This window comes from Prenolepis imparis, unplaced genomic scaffold (assembly GCF_030444845.1).
Source record: "Prenolepis imparis isolate NDT839.2.m4 unplaced genomic scaffold, iyPreImpa1.0 SCAF_11, whole genome shotgun sequence".
Lineage (NCBI taxonomy): Eukaryota > Metazoa > Arthropoda > Insecta > Hymenoptera > Formicidae > Prenolepis > Prenolepis imparis.
The window spans coordinates 4,975,957-4,996,508 of NW_028141169.1; the positions used below are offsets into that span (position 1 = coordinate 4,975,957).

A 20,552-nucleotide genomic window follows, 5' to 3' on the forward strand; every position below is an offset into this window, starting at 1 on the left:
AATATTATTTTATTTTAAGTTTTAATTTAATAAAGTAATAAACGAAGTGAAACAAGTACACAACTTTTCAATCGTGTATTGCAAATATGAAAGTAGAACTGTGAGATTGATCGACATATATACGGGGACATCTTCAGATAAATGACATGTCCTCGAAAATCGGGATGTCTAGTCATCAGGGATAACGAAGAAGGATACATATATAATTCAAGATCCTGAATTAATAAAAATCTCAAACACCGGAAGTTCCGATAATTTTTACCTTTCTTTAAAAAATTTGATTTAAATCACAATAGAAAAGCGGATAATTTATAACTTTATAATTTTTATATTGTTGTATAATTATAATATATCTAAATAGAACAAAATTAATATAACTTGAGTCCCGTGAAGCGCTTTACTCCGCAAATAATCGTGCTCTTGTTACCGGAAGAGGAAAGTGGGTCCCAATCAGAAACGCGTGCACAATTAGACATTCCTACCATACATGTGGTAAAAGTAGTTATTCGTTTAGCAGTATGCGGCCAGGGAAAACCACTGCGGAATCTGGCTCTGTAATGCTATCCCAGTCGTGACTTTGCGGGAAAATGCATCAGGATTTTAGCGTTGCTATGTCATACTTGATCATGCCTTCAACTTTCCCTTACGTGATATTGAAGCTCAAATACAGGTACAGAAACAGGTTTATTTTCGAAATATTTTAAGAGTAAAAAAAACCAGCAAAGTCATTTTTGTAAAAAGAGATTTTGAATTATTATTAAATAAATATTACATATATTAGTATATGTGTATCTCTCGTCGAGATTATACATAATTACGTTCGTGTAACGTGCTTTCATAAATTTTAGCAAATTTACCGTCGCTATTACCATATTTTATGTGCCTCGTGTAATATTTCTACAGAAATTGATGATCCTTTAACTTGATAATTTAATTATTAATGTATACATTATACGAAAAAAAATCCGTAGCCACATATGACTAGCATAGGAATGAGAAGATTGAATAAAGCGGCGACATGAGGTCGATAGGCGTAAACCTCAGAATTACGATGTATAATCGCTCGTTTCCCACTGCGGTGCGACGTCGGCGACAGGTGCGTGTTACGAGGCCGCGTAAAATGTGGACGTATCTTATTTCCCGTTCGTCTTCTTCTGGGTCCGTTCGACTACGTCTATGGTATTCGAAAGGGTGGGGATCATTCGCGACGGATACCGTTACCGAGCTCCTTCTTCGCGGCCGTCTCAGCATCTCCTTGCACTCCGCGTACCTGGACCACAAGCGGGATTGCACTAGTGTGCAATTGCATCCTTCGGGATTTCCACCCTCTCGTTTACGTCCAATGTTGTGGTTTTTCTTACTATCCTTTTCTCGCGAAAATAATGAAATTGCTCCAAATTAACATCAACAATTGTAATATTACACTTATTGTATAATGAGCATATAAACAAATTTATATTTATTTATCTTTAAAATACTTGTTACCAAATTCTTGATAAAATTGGTCATTTTGATAGTATCAAATTTTGCTTTCAAACAGGCTGAAAATTTTCTATTTATGGAAGTTATATTTTAAGCATTTTCTACAATGAGATGAATAATGATATGATTGTTTTTTATCTATTTCTCTAAAAATATATAGATTTTATGTAAGAGAGGTTTTATAAAAATAAACGACGATATATTATTTAGCAAAATTATATACAGAAATGTGAAGGGAAAATGATGTACATAATTGGAAAAAATTTTATATTCTCTAAAATGCTAAATTTTCTGTTTTTAAAGTTATTGTATACATAACATATTACGTATTATGCACCTTTATAAATGATGTAAGCCAAATTTATGCTTTCTAAAAAATATCTGATTTACATTATTTCACTAACAAGCAACTCGTACAACAGTTTGTATTATCAACTGTGTCGGCTGAAGGAAAGCCGGAGAGAGAAAAGAGAGACGTTCGTTTAAAAATAAACTTAAAATCACATTAGCAAACGAGAATGCGGGCCGTCGACCGCGTGAAAATCCCGTATGTCGAGGTATCGCGACTAATAACTATATATACGACCATCTCGAGAGAGAAGTGCCTTATCACCTATATTGGCGTCTCATCGTGCCGCTTTTACGGGCGTACGTTTCATCGAAATCGTGCATACATATATATGTGTGACCGTGAATGCGAATACGAGGAGGATCACGGCGAGGCAGAGAAAAAAAAGTCATCGTTATCCATCCCCACTATATTATTTACAGAGTTTCTCTCCTTTCACCGAGCGTCGGAGTACGTCCACGGGACCCATATTCCGGCGACCTCACCTCTCGCGATTAGTCGCCGGGAAGATACGACGGTGGCCGGCCACCGAGTCGACAAGTTGCAACAAACAATTGAGAAAATAGAACACGTTTTGCCAGAATCCCGTTAAAAGTCATCACAATTAAGTGTGAACAGTTTAATCGCGACGATCGACGTGGGTAAAACATATAATACACATAACATATATCTTACTAATAATTAATAGTATTTACAATTTTCAAATATACATTCGTATTTTCCCCGTGACAGATGCGTTCGCTAACTGTTGAAAAAAAAAAACGCTACGTTAAATTCCCGTGTAGTTCCGTTAAAAATTACGGTGGTTAAGCGTAAACACACCGTGATGTCGTTTGACCGTGTGATCGTCGGCGTAGAAGATAATTCAACATAATATCATTCACGATTTTCAAATATACTGTTTTTCCACGACAGATTTATCTGCTAATAGCCGACAATGCTGCATCACAAATTACGTAAATCACCATTGAAAAGCATGGTCGTTAAACGTCATCTTATTTGTCCGCGACGTGCGTAGTGCATGCCGAATAAGTAATAAAAGAGGCGCGTTTGTATGTAAAATATTTTAAACATACATTCTTCGAACAACATTCTTTATTTCATGAAATCACTGGACAAGGCCGTCCATCGAGGTCGCATAAATCAAACGTTGACAAATTAGGAACACTGGGTGTTTGCGCACGACCTACGCATGAAACATGAGCAGTATTATGCAATAATGAATTAAACCACATAGCTGTTACCTTAAAAGAATAGATGTTTCGGTATTAGAAAATTATAAAGATGTATATTGAAATCAAATTTTCTATTTTAATTTTGCACAACATATATTAATATTATATAACAACATATTATATATATATATATATATATATATATATATATAATATTAATAGTTTTGCATGCTACGAGAGATATTTATTCATATATTATATTAATTTATTTAGTTTGCAATACGTAACATCTTCGCATATCTTCTTGCATAATTGCATTTGATAACATATTTAGTATTAGGTATTAGTTTATTAAGTTATTATTTATTATAACGTATCTAGCAACAGAGATTGTTGCTAGCGATTTCTATATAAAGAGAGAATATATAAATTTTATCATTTTATATGCAATCTAAAAGGAGACATTTGATTGACTTATTATATCATTATGATGATTAACGCGCGCGGACTCTCAAATTCCAAACATTTAATTGAATATTCCGCATACGATACGTGATTTCTGACGATTCAGCTATTTCACGATGGAAGTTGCTCTTTACACATCGGTGCTCAATGCCGATTTATATAGTCCATCGATGCCGATTCCGATCGGCCTCGTCTTCGATTCGCTCGGCAAACAGTTACGCGACCGTCCAGCTACTGGGCCGCGAGGTTTAATAACGCGCGAGTTACGGTAGATTTAGCGCGCGATAACATCCGGCGAAGTCATTAACGTCGTGTATGCATCCGCGCCACGACATACCCAATGTCTCGACGCATTTCCTTCTGACTGAGAATTGCTCGATAATTCGAATTAACAACCAATTCTTTTTCAATAAAGATTCGATGGGACATATTTCTTTCGTGATTAAATTTTCTTTTTTTTTTTTTTTTTTTTGTATGAATACATATAGAGCGAGATCGAATTTTGATATATCGATCAAATTAATTGATTAAAGTTATAAGAATAAGTGCGCATAAAAAAAGCTTTATTTCTGTTCAGCTGTTTACATCTCTATGTCTTGCCTCTCTTTCTCTTTTTCTCTCTCTCTAAAATTTATTTATTTAATATAAAAGGAAATTTATTATAAAATTCTCGGGATAAGAAATGATATAATATAATATTTTAAATTATAAATTAAACTTTAAATATACCTAAAAATTATTCAATTTATATGTATTTCAGTTTATATATTTATTTTTGGTTCATATTTATGAAAAACTGCGTATATAAATTATAACTTTTTTAAATATATTGTGTATATATATAAATGTGTAAAATGGAAAGAGATTCACAATATCTGTGTGTGTGTGGTTGGAGAAAATATACAATTCTTATATAAACACTATGCATGCATTATTAATAGACGTGTGTTTCGCGATCGACACATTGATACTTAAAAACTACCGATATATTTATATAATGAAATGTATAATGAAATGTGTTTGAATATAAATATTTATATAATGAAAAACTCAATGATACATGTTTCTGAGGAAACGAGGAAATCTATTGATCTTCTATCTTTTCTAATTGACTGAATTAACTTGTATATCCCAAGGTATATCCTATTTACACCATGTTTTTTCCATGAAGTATAACATGTACCGTTGTTCTCTCACGTTTGAACAAATTGCTGTAATTGCAGTAAGATAAACTCAGTTCACGAATTGATTAACGTATATGTACACGAAATGAAATTTCATAGTTTATGTAATAAATATAATAAAAACACTTTTAAGTTTACATTTGTAGAATCAAAGAATTAGCAAAGAGGGATTGCAAGACATCAATATTTTATTTTATATTTGATAAGATAAAAATTATAAAAATGATAAAAGATAATACAACAATATCTTGTGCTATCTTTCCATAAAAAGAGAAATGATTTTTTTACGTGACGCTCTCAATGCACGAACATTGACGAGTTACCGCGCATTATTATGTAAGAAAGAATTCGCGTAACTGGACGATTCATCTACTTGGTAGTGCACGACGTTATGAAATTATAATGAAGTCGCGATACGGTATTGCGCACAATTCGTAACTCTGAAACTGTATCTAAGGGTAATGGAGTGTTCAGGATGCGCCTTTTGGATTTTACGTTAGACGGCTTAAACGACAGTTATGGATAACCCATCGTTACCTTCAGTTCGCGCTTATCGCGTTAGCAAGATGGCTTTTATTAAGTAGAGTGGAACGGAATTACGGTAACGCGAACACCTAGTCCGCCGTTACATCTAAAGGCTAACCGCTTACACTCTATGATCCTGCTCCCTATTTTTTGGTTGTTTTCATAATTCCACCGAGAATCGATGAGTCTGCTATCATTTAATAGCGTTTAATTAAAGGCATCGATAATGACTATATACCATTTCTCCATTTTATATGAATCTTAGATAAATAATTGAAGATGCAAATGCAAGAAAAATCTTACTTTGTTAAAAATTAAATTTAAATATATAAAAATTAATTTAGCTCATAACGATATTGATGTTGATTTTAGGAAAATGTTTTAAATTTAAAAAAATATGTTTTATATTAATAATATTATATAAATTAAATATTTAAAAAACATTTGAGCTTTAAGAAAATAAAAACTTTATTTATTGCAGTCATTATATATATTTATTTTTCAACATAATTTTTAGTATGAAATCAGAGCAGAGTTAGAGAGTTATGATCTGCTAGATCTAGATAGTTACATCAGTTATGCATCTCTATATACATAACTGAATAACCTACTTTTCCATAGTATTTTCTTTGCGACCTGATAACTATAATATTTTATAAGTTGTGTTCAATTAGCAAACAAGATCATAGGATATCATCAAAAATTTGAAATGATAGCAGAATTTATTCCCACGTTTTTGATCAAATACGACCCAAGTTCATTAATCTACTTGCCTTCTTTTCGCGGAAATTTCACTGTGTGAACATTAGCCGTGTCATCGCATAATATACCTTTTCAGAGGAAGAAAGAGAGGGAGAGGAAAAAAAAAGAGAAAAGAGAGTCGAGTTTTATTTAAGACGATAAGACACGACTAGAGATCGACGAGCATCGTGCCGTATCATTTCGACAACGCGAATCATTCGCGCTTTAATTTATGCGTCGCAATAATCCCCTAACATTTGTGGTAAGCCACATTTTTATTGCATTTTTGTAGCGAAAACAAGTATATATGGTCAAGTAGACCTTAGTATCACACACTACGCATTCATTGAGCTTAAATTGCAGAAAAAAAAAATTAAGAAAGAACCGAAAAATAAATATCACACTTTTTACATTAAATTGTTTTACGTTTCATAAACGTAAGCAATATGACGTACACGGCATTGATACCAATTAATTATAATTTGATTCATGTCTGCGAGAAGTTGTAAATTCAAAGTTTGCAAATAGTCGTTTATCTGTATTCTTATTCCGAGTATAAATCATATCAAGACTTTTTTATAACTTCAATCTTTCGCACAACGATTGAATTCCACGAAATGATAAATGCAGGCTAGATTGCGATTTTCGAGAAAAATTTATTTAATTTAATATGTCTTTCGAATATTATTTTTTTAAATATATAGACGAGACACAGAAATAATATTTTCTTTTTAATTAATAACATGATATCGAATTTTTTTCGTGAAAATTGATTACTAATTATCTGCTGTTTAACTTTTAGCACATTTTCAAAGAAACTCTATATAATTAAATATATTTACAATACAGTAAATAATTCTATTAGAATAACTTGACATCAACTAAGAGAAAAATATGCTCATTGCATTTATGAAAAGTTTATTTTGGAAGTTCTTTAATTATCTATAAAAATGCGGTAGTAATACTTTGCTCATAGAAAGAAAAGATCAATTTTATTCGCCCCAAAAATAAAAACTTAAAATATAATTATTTGATAATAATCATTACAAAATTCTATATAATGTGAACCGCCAAGATTACTAAATCTGCGCGTCAATTCAGATTTTCTGGATGTCTCATTTTCATCTTACTTTCCTTGATGTGATAATAGTCAGCCACTATATAGGAAATCGTATCTTCGTCCGCGTCTGAGAACAGTCTTAGTTCCGATGGTACGATCGAGATTACCGAATAAATCGGCGTATACGCGAACATGCTGAAGTGGGTGCACTACTGTCCGTTGCCGAGAGAACGCGCGATCGCGTCCTCGGACGCGAAGATGGTCGTTCCGGACGAGATCACGAGGGACGAGAAGGACGGGAGAAGGGCGACCGAAAGAAGAAAGGATAGCGGTGGCACGACGCGGAGTGCGCGAAACGCGAAAATCGCCACGCCGGACGCTATCATGAGGAGGTGCTTCCGGTTCGGGGTAAGGAGCAAAGGAATTTGACAGTCTGCTGCACACGGCGGTCTCGAGGTCGACGCGGCTTCTTCCGACGTGTAATCTCCGCGTATTAACAGCGATGAAACCGTACATTATTTTTTTCTTTTTTATTTCTTTTGCTTTGTACAAATTGATTATTTTGGCTAATTATTTACTGGGCGGTTCTTTCTGGATCTCTGTGTGTGTTTAAGCAATAATCTTTTATACATAGTTTCAAATCTTGATGTAAGAAATAAACTCTTATAATATGTACATTAATTTTGTAATATCCGGGTATTAATAATTATTAGATATTAATTTTTATGATATGTGTATGTGTTGTGCACAGTCTGAAATAACTTCTCTTAATAGATATTGTACTGGATGGTACTGAAGCCAACTTATATAATCTCTTTTATAACTATGAATAATTATATAAATCATAAATGTGTAATCTATTATATAAATTATAATCAATAATATTTCTTCTTTCTGTGTCTTAATATTTCTTCTGTATGTGTGTGTGTTATATGTAAGAAATTAAATTATTATTAAAGATGTCAAAAGTTTATTTAAATGTGGCAAATAAATACACTCGTGAATGAAGATGCTGCTACATTTATAATATAAATTAATTAACCATGGATGGTTTTTTGCGTACTTTTTTATATATTCTTATGTATAATATAATATAAACATAAAGAGATAATTGAATGAATGATTATTACTATGATTAATTTTAATTGATGTCGTTAGAACCGCTAAATGTGACATACTCTGGATAAATATTATAAAAAGGAATCTTTCTAGAGAGAGAATTCTTGTATGGAATTCACATCATGTACAATTTCAATATAGATCTAACAAAGAAAATGTCCTATTCCCACACTTATAGTATGGTTTAAACTATGATCTGAAAAAAGTCTAGATAATCACTGGGCAAAGTTAGATTGATCAAGGTGATTAGCGGAACTGGTCTTTATCTTTGCGGGAATCCTTGCGGATTATGTGATTACGGATCATATATGATGCGTCGAAGGCATCGCTAACTATGCGTTTCATGCTTCGCAGGGTTCGGATCCGAGGGTAGCGACCTGCAGAGGAAAGCTGCAGAACAAGCGGAGTAAGCTCAACCAAGAGATCAACAAGGAGCTGCGGTTACGAGCAGGCGCTGAGAATCTTTTCAAGTAAGCATCTTCACATATCTCTGTTAAATAACTTATATTGATATATAATTTATATACACACACACAATATATAAAATTATATAATTTGATTTATATAAATGTAACTATTATATTAAATAAATGTAATTAAATATAGTATATAGTAACTAAGTCACATATTAAAATTCTCTGTTAAAGTAAACTCTATGAAATTAATTAGAAATGTAGTTTTGTTCACTTTTTAACTCCACAAAATTCAGTTTGCGGAAAGTTTGTTTTCAATTATTTATAATTTGAAAATTATTGATGCTTCGATATTTTATCACAGTTTACAATCATAAATAAAAAATGTAATGTAAAATCAAATTTTGCTGTAAAAAATTAGATAACGCATTTACATTTGCATTCACTTCTTGTTGTCTCATTATAGAGCAACTACAAACAGAAAATTGAAGGAGACTGTCGCCTTGGAACTAAGCTTCGTCAATTCAAATTTGCAGCTGTTGAAGGAACAGCTTGCCGAGTTAAACAGCTCGGTGGAATTGTATCAAAATGTTGACGGGTAAGTTTGATGAGAAAAAACTATGAGCTTTACTGACATATGTAACAAAGATATAATACGATATGGCATCAAACAATTTTTTTTTTCTTTTAGCGTTGAGCCTATTATGCCGATGATACCATTGGGACTGAAAGAAACCAAAGATATCGACTTTCAGGATCCATTCAAGGTAAATCCCGATTCAACGCGATGATTAATTTTTAGGAACATCGTAATCTCTTGATTAATACTCTTGATTATGATTTTTCATTCGTCACAATCGTCTTCGTTGTCCCTGTTTATTCGAGAGGCGGTACGTCCGGATTGTCTTCGAAATTTTCGAGATTTTTCTCCTTCGCGAGATTCTTTTCATCCGTTTGAGCTCGTTTCGCGGAATCTTTGGTTACCATCAAAAAATCATGAATATCCGAGGACGGACCGATCTCGAGGAGAGCTCGCCGAGATATTACAGGCGGCCGAAGGATTTTCGTTTCGCGTTTGGATTCTTTCTTTTTCATCGATTCATCCTTTTTTATGATTGTTGTACACGGGACCAAGCGGGCCATACTGACCACCAAGTTTCCAGTGGTTGTATTTCGTCGAATATTACTTTTCTCGACCGATACCTCGCAAGGCAGAGTCAACTGCAGAATCTTCCCTTTTATGGTAACTCGCACGTAAGTTGGGTTTACGTCGACGTCCATGTAAGAAGTATCTAAGTGCCTACAAATTTGAGAAGAATAGAATAAACAATCTTACTAAGTTTCGATAAAATATAAAATAGACAAAAATTATATTATTAATTATTCGAATATATTAGAAATTAATTATTTTATCTTTAAACGCGCTGATAAATTTTTTTGAAAAATAATTTGCCACAATATATATTTTTTCTACACTTTTATTCACCCAATTATCTTTTGCATGGATATAATATATAATATTATTATTTAGCAAAATGCGCATATTGTATTACGTCACTGACTACCTGTAAACGGAGACTTCGAGAATAACGAAATTAGGGTCATCTTCATCGTTCAGCTTGAATGGCACTTTTGCTTGATTTATGTTGTAAGGTCTTCCGTTTGGAGTAAACAATTTCAGTACGCGTTTAGGACGATTATCTCTCTTATTCGAAGAGCGATTTTTCATCTCTTGTTTTTTCAAGGACCGCTCGGCGATGGCAATTCTATCTTCTGGCGTATGATAACTAGGCTGTTTCCAGAAACGTTCGTTCTCCACTTCGTCATCATCCTGTTCTGTACTTGCATTCTCCGCTTCGTTTTTTATATTTTTCTGTTCTTCTCCTACAGTATTCTAAAGGAAATATTATTCGCTCTTATTTGCGTTTTTTTAAATGAGTCTGCAATGTAATTGCTCACAGACTTTAAAAAATGTTTATTCCAATATATAACTTAAATAAAAAAACAAATTTTTGTTATAGCCTTCTTGAAAGTCTTTTGCAATTCAAATCAAAGTATTCTGCGAACCTTCTTTAATAAATTAACATAAAGATTTATGTTAATTGTTGTGACCTTGTAAATTAAATGCAAGTAGAATACACTCAATAATATTTAAATAATTACTGGATAATAACTGATCTGTATGCTCTTGCTAAATTACATATTAGCTCAGAAACTGAATTACCACGATGACACCTATCACTCATACATGTCATGGAGAAAAATTTACCGTCTTTATCTCTGTTGTTTCAAATGCAGTATTGTGACGTGCCCGTTCGATTATCCTGGTTTTCTCGTAGCGTTGATAACTCTCGATAACATCGTCTCGCGCTCGCGCGTAAATCTGTAATGCCTTGATACGCTCTGATCTTTCGATCTCTTGCATGTCAAGCTCTCGCAATTGTGGCAGAGTTGCCACAATATATTGTCTATAATATTCGTAATCCGCACACGGGTTTCCCATTAAAATCAGTTGCTCCAGATTTTCATTGCATCTAACGAAAAACACGAGATACGCGATTGAGTCGGCAATATATTAAATATATTATATTTATTATTTGTTTATTATTTAATACTTAGAGAATAAACACATTTAGAGAGATGATATTTTATACTAATTTTATCAAAAAATTTATATTCATTTATTATATATTTTATTATATAATATATTTATTTATTGATATATAATATGTTTTAACAGATAATAATATAAATATATTATTGGTTATTTTATTTTTCATTATGAAAAAAATATACCTGAGACTTTTTATGCTCTGTAGATTGCCGATGAAATTGATGGTGAGATCTAACTTCTTTAAGCTCTCTAAACCCTCCAAGTTCTCAATAACCTCGATGTTATTGAGAGCCAAGTTCAAGTATTCCAATCTCTTGAGCATACTCAGATTCTCTATCTTTGATATAAGATTATTTTGTAACAAGAGGATCTTCAGATATCGACAATGTCTATCTATCAGCTGGATTTTATCGATATTCTCTTGATGCAAGGCTATCTCTTCCAACGTCGATATTTCGCCCTCGTTGTGCTCTGAGCGTTTTCGTATTAATTCGAAAGTGATTTTCACCATTTTCGTTTTTCATTAGTTTCCAATTTTAACGAGAATTATTAATACGTAAATTAAATTAAATTAAATTCGCAAACACGTCTCAAGAAGAAACGCGTAAACACACATTAAAAGTCAACACTGTCTCGTAGTTGCTATGAAGACATCGATTTAACATTGTTGGTCACGTGCTGCGATTCCACGTTTTACATGCGTGTCACGAATTATTGATTGCCCTGCGTAAACTTTTTCTTCTTATATAGGACTTTTTTGTTCTTATATAGGATTTTATCTTGGAGCATTATAGCGAAGATGGCGAAAATTACGAAGAAGCTATAGCAGATCTAATGGAAACTAGACAGGCAAGTAAAAATAATATATGTCTTTTCTCATATAATAATATAGTAATTTAAATTAAATTTGTAAAAAATATAAAAAATTCTCTTGTCTTATCTTATTTATATAATGTAGAAACTCCTTGTTGGAGGATATTGCATTTTTCTTTAATTTTAATATATCATAATCTCTAATGACTTAAATATAATTATTTTTAAAATGTAAAAAAATTTAAGTTTAAGTTTAGTACATTACAAACAAATATTAAAAAATTTTAATCCGCACATATATAGGCCACGAGGACACCGACTAGAGATTCGGCAGGCATCGCGTTGCTCTTGCGTTATTACAACCAGCTCTACTTCATAGAGAGGCGATTTTTTCCGCCCGATAGAAGCCTCGGCATCTACTTCGAATGGTTCGATTCGTTGACAGGAGTGCCAAGTTGTCAGCGAACAGTCGCCTTTGAGAAGGCTTCGATTCTCTTTAACGCCGGTGCACTCTACACACAATTAGCTGCTAAGCAGGATCGTTTGACCGCTCGAGGACTCGATCAGGCGGTCGATGCTTTCCTGCGGGCGGCCGGCACTTTCCGGTATATCCACGAAAACTTTACGAATGCACCGAGTATGGATTTGGGTCCAGATATGTTGGAGATGCTCGTGCAACTGATGCTTGTAAATTTTTATTCTTTCTCTCGCCTCGTAATCTGCTACAAGTTTCTATATGAAAAATCAAATTCTTTTCTTGACTTATTTTTTTTAATTATGCATATATTTTTTGTATATATGTATATATTTAATTTTTTATACATTATATATACATTTGCAGAGAATTTTTAATGATGTATTTTATTTTTAATATATCTGTATATGTATATATTTTTACTTAAAATTGTTCTTCTAAAATTTAAATAAAAAATTATATATTATTTTACAATTAAGAATCCTTCAATTCTATTGTGCCATATTTTCGACTAATTCTATTAATGATTTATTCATTTTGTGCTCCCTTATTTTTAGGCTCAAGCAAGAGAGTGTCTCTTCGAAAAATTGGAGCTTCAATCGAGAGACGGCAGAAACATTGATGTTTGCTTGGATCTTGCTCAAGAGGCTGCCCAGGTAAAAATAAATTTCGTATGATTAACTATCTCCGTCTCGTAATTATCAGTGTTAAATCAGTGATAAATATGAATGAATCATCGAGATAATTAATTTAGGTTGCGGCAATATACAATGACGTCCATGGATTGATATCGCGCGAACCGGTTCGTGACTACGTCCCGGAGACTTGGATCTCACTGATACTGGTTAAGCGCGAGCATCATCTCGCCCTTGCTCACAAGCATCTCGCAGTCGGTCTGCTGGACAGACCGATTGTTGAGTTCCGTGTAGAAACAAGGCTCACGTTGGAGCACATTCAGAAAAGCGATGGAAAGACTCAATTGGACGTAATCGTTCCCAGAGATGACAACGAAAGAAAATTATTGGGTATTGGACTCTCGTTATTTTATTTAACACTTATGTTTACTCAATCATTTTGTTATTCAAATTGATATATCCAATATGGTTTTTTTTTTTAATATTTTAAAGTGTTTCTTTATTCATTCTAATTACTCATTCTAAACAGTTCTTTATAATTATAAAGAATGAATATTACGGAAAGAATTTTATTGCAGGCAAAGCCCATCTCAGAGAAGCTCTCGTTTTGCACGACGAGAGTCAACGATTGCAGAGAATGTGTCGCGATCTGAAGGGTAAACAAGCGTTGGCGAGGGTTTTGAAGAAAGCACAAGAAGCGACACTCGACAGCTATAATAGATTCGGCAACGAAGATGATTTTCGAGAGCTGTTGGATCCGCCAGATATAATTGGTACGATAGTTTTTGAATAAAATTCATCAATTGCTATAATTTAATTTTATTTCCTGCATTTCGGTAAAAATTAATGCAAAAAAGATATCTAAAAATACAAAAATTTTTAATTTTTTTATTTTCTGTTTGCATATCAGCTTCTACGAAATTTCAACTTAGTATTACTCATCCGGATTTCGGGCAGCACGGAGTGGATGATCTATTCAGATCGTTGGGACCCGTAGCGATATTTTCGGCCAAACGACACTGGACCGCGCCGCGACTGGTGCAGCTTCAAAGAGGTCCTGATGGCGAAGGTTTTGGATTTAGTGTACGCGGCGACGCTCCGGTGATAATAGCTGCCGTCGATCATAATTCGCTGGCTGATGTAAGAATATATTTATTAACAATTTTTTTATCAGTTATACTTAATTAAAAGTAAGTTTAAATTCGATAATCTAATATCTAATAGTACAGTTGTCTTTAATTTGCTTTCTTTTTTTAATGATAACTATGAGAGCGATTAATGACGAAACAATTATTTTTTATTTCAGGTAGGCGGAATGAAGGAAGGCGACTTCATAGTCGGCATTGGCGACAAAGACGTCAAGTGGGCATCTCACGAGCAGGTTGTGCGAATGATAAAGCAATGCGGTGACTTTATAAATTTGAAGTTGGTCACGCCAATGGACAGAAATTATTTAAAGGTAAATGATAAAATCTATAATTGATATCATTCTAAGAAAGAAATACATATAATAATATATAATATGGGCGATATTTTAATTAACGAGAAAAAAATATTTTTAAGAATATGCACAGCAATGATATTAATCATATATATAACGAACTTTTTTCTTTATCTATTGTCATATTATTTTCTTTTTGATCGAAACAATAATCATAATTGGAATACTCTTCCGACATCATTTAAATAAATATGAAAAAGTACGACGGTAGGGGAATTATCTAATTATTTTAGAAACCAGGGAAGCCCAACAATCACCACGATAAAGGCAGCGTTTCGGCGAGTAGCTCTTCTGGAGTGTCTTCCGGTCAACCGAGCCCGGCGGGATCTGTCACTACGGCGCACGTAGTTAAGAGGCTTCCGTGGAATCCGTTCAAAAAATCCGGCGTTCAACGTGAGAACAGGGATCTAACTTTTGACAATGTTATTCTGAGATGATTGCCGGGCTAAAAGTGTATCTAGACATTGTCCGGATTTAAAGTAGGTCGTAACGAATAGTTGATCGGCTCATATATGAAATAAGACTTGCGAAAATAGATTATCGATTGCTAAAATTGAATATTATTCGGCATAAATAACAATCGAAAGCCGTGCAATTTTTACATTAATATCATTAATATCGTGATTTATATTATATATAATAAATATATATCTGCATAAATATATGGATAACATGAATCTTGTAAATTCGTTGCGCGATTAAGTGACAATGATTCATATTTATGCCGCAAAATATTCGACATTCAAAATTTTTCTTTTTGTCAAATTATATGCAAATTTAAATTCAATAAGATTGCAATTATTCTGAATATTAACAATATAAAATTTCTCTCATTAATTAATATTATAATTTGTTGCCAATGTTTTTACGAATAATAGTGCCAACACACAGTATAAGAAATCAACCATAAAAGATACAAGAAAATTGCTCATTATCGCATATATCAATGGGCATAAATTTTTTTATACGACTGAATTAAATTATGATTCTTTTTGTCAGATCGTTTATGTAAGTTCGTTTACAACGATAAAATGAAACGGAAACGAATAGATAAATGTTCTGATAAATAGTCGCGTAGCAATGCGGAATGCAAGTTCCGCGCTTGATACGCTTCGTACTTAAAGTTTTGTTAAGCGAATTAATATGAATCGGGTGTTTATGCGAGCGTATTCGTGCATCTGTACATTTATACATAGATGTAGCATCGATAGAGGCGTGTGTATACAGCTTTTTACTTTATATATATATAAATATATATGTGTATCAAAATGAGAGAGAAATTATATTCAATTTCATCTTGAGGGAAATGATTTTTATTTTAATTTTCCCAAATGTGCCCTATTTTATTAATTTTATTATAATTATGTTATAACGTAAATCGTGGGTGAGATATAACGTGATTGCAAGATTCTTTGCGAAAAAGCGAGTTGTTATATAGGAAACTATAACAATAAATATGTCGTCGCGAAGTTTCTAATTACAATCGAGAAAAGACATAGCTTTTCATACTCGATATGTTTGGCGATTTTGGCTTCATAAAATTTATATTCAAATGATATTTATTATTTGAATCTTGTCTTTGTCTGTATTAAATGCAAAGTTAATTTTTTTAAGATTAAATTTTTTTCTTTAAGATTGAGCATTGTTTTATTGAAAATAATAATATAAGTATATCAAATTACATCTGTTGTTAATTTGATATATATTCTGGATATTTCGTTAATAATATAAGACTATCTCACTAAAATCGAGGTCGTTGTACTTTCAATGAGCGTCGAAGCTTATAGGATTGTCGGAGAAAGTGCAGCGGCTGAAACGTTCTTGAAACGTGTTGTTAGCCACTCAGACGATACGAGACTTTCAAACTTATACGACGATTACATGTTCAATGACAACCACATTAATGTGGTCACAATTTCATAGAATATTGCATACAATATTCATAGTATATCTGCATAAATATATACAAATTTATAATTTGATGAAAGCATTTCGAAGTGATAAAGTATATATTAAGTCATTTTTTATTCAATTCGCTAAAAATTGAAAAAACAATATTTTTTTTACTTTATTAGTAAAGTTATTGAGATTAATAAAATCTTAAAAAACTAATTAATATTATATGTATATGTATAAAATAATTCGTAAAAAATTATTATTTCAAATATACTGCTAAGAATATAGTTTATTTTAATGCAAACAAAATGCAGCATAAAAATAGTAACAAATATGTCGTTTTAGAAAGATACTTTTAATATATATATATATCTGTTATATATTTTTTTTAACAAAGTATATAAATACAATAAGGCGCCTTATTTTTATATTTTTGTACATATATTCTAATAGGTATATTTGCAGGTATTTTTATTATCTTTAACCCCGTTTTATCTGTATTAGTCATCGATAATTGTACAAGTCTAAAAACATTACGTGCTGCAAATTTTCTCTCTTTATCCTATTTTTCGCACGATAAGCACGATAAATTGCATATAAGCTGCACCGCTAGATTGATGGATATGCATTGATTCAAGAGCCTCATTTAAGAATCTACACATAATTGGCCTCGAAGTTTCGTTACGGCCATAAAACAATCCCGTCGAGATTTCTACTTTCTTGGATCCAACACTGTTATAGAGCTTTTACATGATTACAAAGGAGATATAATATAATTTAAATATATATTCTATTATATATAAAATAAAAAATGTTTTAATACGAAATATGCGAAGATTCAATTCTCGTAAAATGAAAGACAAAACGTAATTTAAATATAATTACATTTAAATTATATATAAGTATAATTAATTTAATTTTATAATTTAAGACAACTCTTATAATATTTTTACTGTTATTTTCAAATGCTTACCTTGTGACTTAAAATGCGTGTATATTACAAATGGAATGAAATATGAACGGAAGTACCTTTCCAATGTAATTATCTGTCAATTTTCGCTTGCAGTATGGAACTTGTTTTATAAAATTAAATGACTCACGCTATGGCCACGTGCTTAACGACACTAGGCGTTTATTTCAGATCACACGTACGTCAGTAGCATCGTAAAGCAGAGGGAACTCCGAGAAAGAGACCTATCGAATTCTAGGATCGAAAAATTCATCGAGAAATAGAAAGGCGTTCTCTGATATATAAACGCGTGTCATGACTTTCACCGACACGACGTCAAGAAAACGTTGTTGTGCCAACGATGGATATTACGCAATAATTTACGCAGCCATAATGGTAAGCAGGCATGCGGTATGTCCGGTTGTAGCATTTGCGGTTAAATTTCACGGAATAAAAGGTGGAATAAAGCGCCTGATTATCAGAACCGAGCTGATGAGAGAAGCTTTCTTCGCTTTCTAGGCATCCATGCTTTCTTGCATGTTTTTACAAAAAAAAAATTTTTTTAAATAAATTTTAGTCACAATTTGTATAGGTAGAATTTCTCTGTTTTTCATCTCTGTTTTTATTAATACAATGCTAATTTTGCGTATTTTCATTATTTGAAATAAGCTGGCAAAAGTAAGCAGACAGACTCGATTTTCATCTCGCATTTAAGCAAATTGAATAACGGGGCCTATCTTGTATAGAAAAAAAGATGAAGCAATGAACCCCTCAAAGCTTGTATAGTCATAAGTTCTCATCTGTAGAGGACAAAGTTCTCAGCATTTCTTTCACAATATTTCTTGCCGTACTTATACTCTGTAATCATGAATATAAAGATGAACAGTAGATTTGCCTTGTTATTCTGAAGCCGAAAATCTCAATATCCATCCATAAATTCAGAACATTGAACAAATAAGCTGTTATTTTTCAGATTTACACACATAAATCTCTTTCAAAAGTGCTCGGCAAGACTCTTCGTATGCTAAGTAACTAATAATAATCAATTTCTATAAGTCAAAGGTTTCCATTTTCCGTGTCGTTAATAAATACATGATTTCATTTGCAACTACGTCACCTTCACGCTTGAAATGTAAAAAAATTACTTAACGGTATTAATAATGAATCATTATTTATACAAGCTTTTATACGCACGTTTTATACGGCTTTCATACACTTTTTTATACTACATCTTACAAGGTAAATAATTTTACACACCATTATTTTTTTTGCATAATTTTTAAACTTTAGTTTATAATCATATTTATCCCCCGGTTTATAAAATAATTTAATAGCGATATGTCAATCAAATGCTGTCAAATTCATTTCTTAAATATAATTACAAAAATTTAAAAGAATCATAAAATCTCATTTTCTTCTCTTTTCGTGAAACAAATAGGTATATATTAAATTGTAATATTACATTATAAAAATGTTTTCTTCTGTCTACCTCTCTTTCTTTTTCTGAATATTTTTTGTTGTAATTCAATATATTATAAGAAAACTATTCACTGTATATTTTACATTTTGCATTGAAAAATACAAGAAAAATGTATTAGAGAAAATTGCAAGTTTATCAATTTTTTGACAAAATTGATCGTGCTCCGCAAAAAGCAATGGTGTAGATCTGGATGTTACTGGATGTAAAGTGAAAAAATAATCGTGATATTCATCAGCGCTCGGCATTCTTCGCTCGAATGAGCGAGTGAAAGCAAAATGAAAGATTACGAAAAGAAAGTGAATCTTTCAACAGTGTTGGCATTCAAGAATGGTGAGCTTCTTCGGTGCTTTTTTTATGCCAAGGAAAGTAACACAATGTAATACTTTAATTCGTATATGCGTGTGTGTGTGTGTGTGTGTGTGTGTGTGTGTGTGTGTGAATCGTGATCAACTTCTCCAAATATATTATCAAAAATTTAACAACAAACTCTCTTATTTAATATAACAACTAACGAAACGTGCAAACTTCATCTTTTTTATGTAATCTAAATCACTTTGGACACTTTTACAATATAGGAAAATAAAAGAAATTATTGCACGAAAAACGCATTTTTTATTTTTAGATACTTTGGTGAAAGTGCAATATTTGTGCAGAGATACTATATTACTATTTTATGTAATAGGCTGCATATATACGTACGTACAAGAATTTATATAAAATGTCAACATTTATATTTATTATTGTCTTCAGCACTAGGTTGTAGTCCAAAAAATTATCTTTTCTTTTAATTTTAAAATTATAATTGATAAAGACAGCTGTATGAGATTAACTTCAGCATTACATAAATGCTAGTTATTGCATTTGACAATTTGCATTTGACGATGCAAATGAGAAACAGCTGGCTCAGCTTTAGATGTGACGTTTTATTTTTTTAGATTAGACGGGACGTTAACTGTCATGGATTCTTCCTACGTTAATGACTCTGGCAAATGAGTTCCCCGAATTGTACACTTAATAAGAATTCTTTTTGAAAAAAATTATTATTTTTACCAATAAAATGTATTAAAAATTAATATTTAAAAAATATTAATCTCATATATATATTGTTGTGTATTGTCACAAAATTGAAAGAAGAATCCTTGAAAATTTGAGAAGTTTTGCTAGTTTTTAATTAGTGAAACTTTTCATAATTAATATTAAATTATCTATTGATATAATTATATCTCTATGAATTATAAAATGAAAGTAGAACATTGTAACTTATTTAAAATTTATATCAATATTAAAAAAGACATGAATTTGTGTCTTGACTGCAATTTCACTTAGAAATTAAAAATCAGTATTTGTGTAAAAAAACTTATTAATAAGTTTAAAAAAAACATAGATTCTAATTTCATTAAAGTCATTTAAATTCATTAATTATTTATTTAATGAAATCAATAAATGCAGATATCATTTTTAAATCAAAGATTTTTCTTTGATATAAAAATGATTAATGTATTGATATTGACTTTTTTTATACATTCTGTTTTTAAATATTTTAAAAGTACTCATCTATGTGGCATATAATAGGCTAACATACCTCGCGTATGTCATGTGAATGTGAGCGAAAGATGGAGAACACCGACAAGATGTAGGTGAAGGTCCTGAGAGTCCGTTCACGTTGGAGAGTCAGC

The 20,552-nt window shown here is 31.8% G+C and overlaps 2 protein-coding genes across 5 annotated transcripts in view; one reads left to right on the top strand and one right to left on the bottom strand.

The window, feature by feature from the left end:
- Positions 1-15,851, top strand: part of Rhp (GTP-Rho-binding protein rhophilin) — a 28,344-nt gene extending 12,493 nt beyond the window's left edge. The window contains exons 1-13 of one of the 4 annotated variants that reach the window (XM_083050762.1): positions 2,281-2,468; positions 7,072-7,389; positions 8,455-8,570; positions 8,980-9,111; positions 9,205-9,280; positions 11,899-11,976; positions 12,244-12,627; positions 12,973-13,071; positions 13,170-13,440; positions 13,629-13,823; positions 13,961-14,190; positions 14,357-14,509; positions 14,763-14,951. In XM_083050762.1, the coding sequence (XP_082906888.1) occupies positions 7,174-7,389; positions 8,455-8,570; positions 8,980-9,111; positions 9,205-9,280; positions 11,899-11,976; positions 12,244-12,627; positions 12,973-13,071; positions 13,170-13,440; positions 13,629-13,823; positions 13,961-14,190; positions 14,357-14,509; positions 14,763-14,816 (2,004 nt within the window). In that variant the 5' untranslated portion in view covers positions 2,281-2,468; positions 7,072-7,173 and the 3' untranslated portion in view covers positions 14,817-14,951. Of the gene's footprint in view, positions 1-2,280; positions 2,469-7,071; positions 7,390-8,454; positions 8,571-8,979; positions 9,112-9,204; positions 9,281-11,898; positions 11,977-12,243; positions 12,628-12,972; positions 13,072-13,169; positions 13,441-13,628; positions 13,824-13,960; positions 14,191-14,356; positions 14,510-14,762 lie in introns of those variants that run through there. The other 3 variants (XM_083050760.1, XM_083050761.1, XM_083050763.1) reach the window with 3 other exon arrangements.
- Tilb (touch insensitive larva B) lies at positions 9,274-11,653 on the bottom strand. Its single transcript, XM_083050765.1, has 4 exons — positions 11,310-11,653; positions 10,783-11,047; positions 10,079-10,407; positions 9,274-9,813 (listed from the first exon to the last, which is right to left on the bottom strand). The coding sequence occupies exons 1-4, from the start codon at positions 11,636-11,638 to the stop codon at positions 9,390-9,392; spliced, it is 1,347 nt and encodes a 448-aa protein (XP_082906891.1). The 5' UTR covers positions 11,639-11,653; the 3' UTR covers positions 9,274-9,389.
- Positions 15,852-20,552: the final 4,701 nt, after the last annotated feature.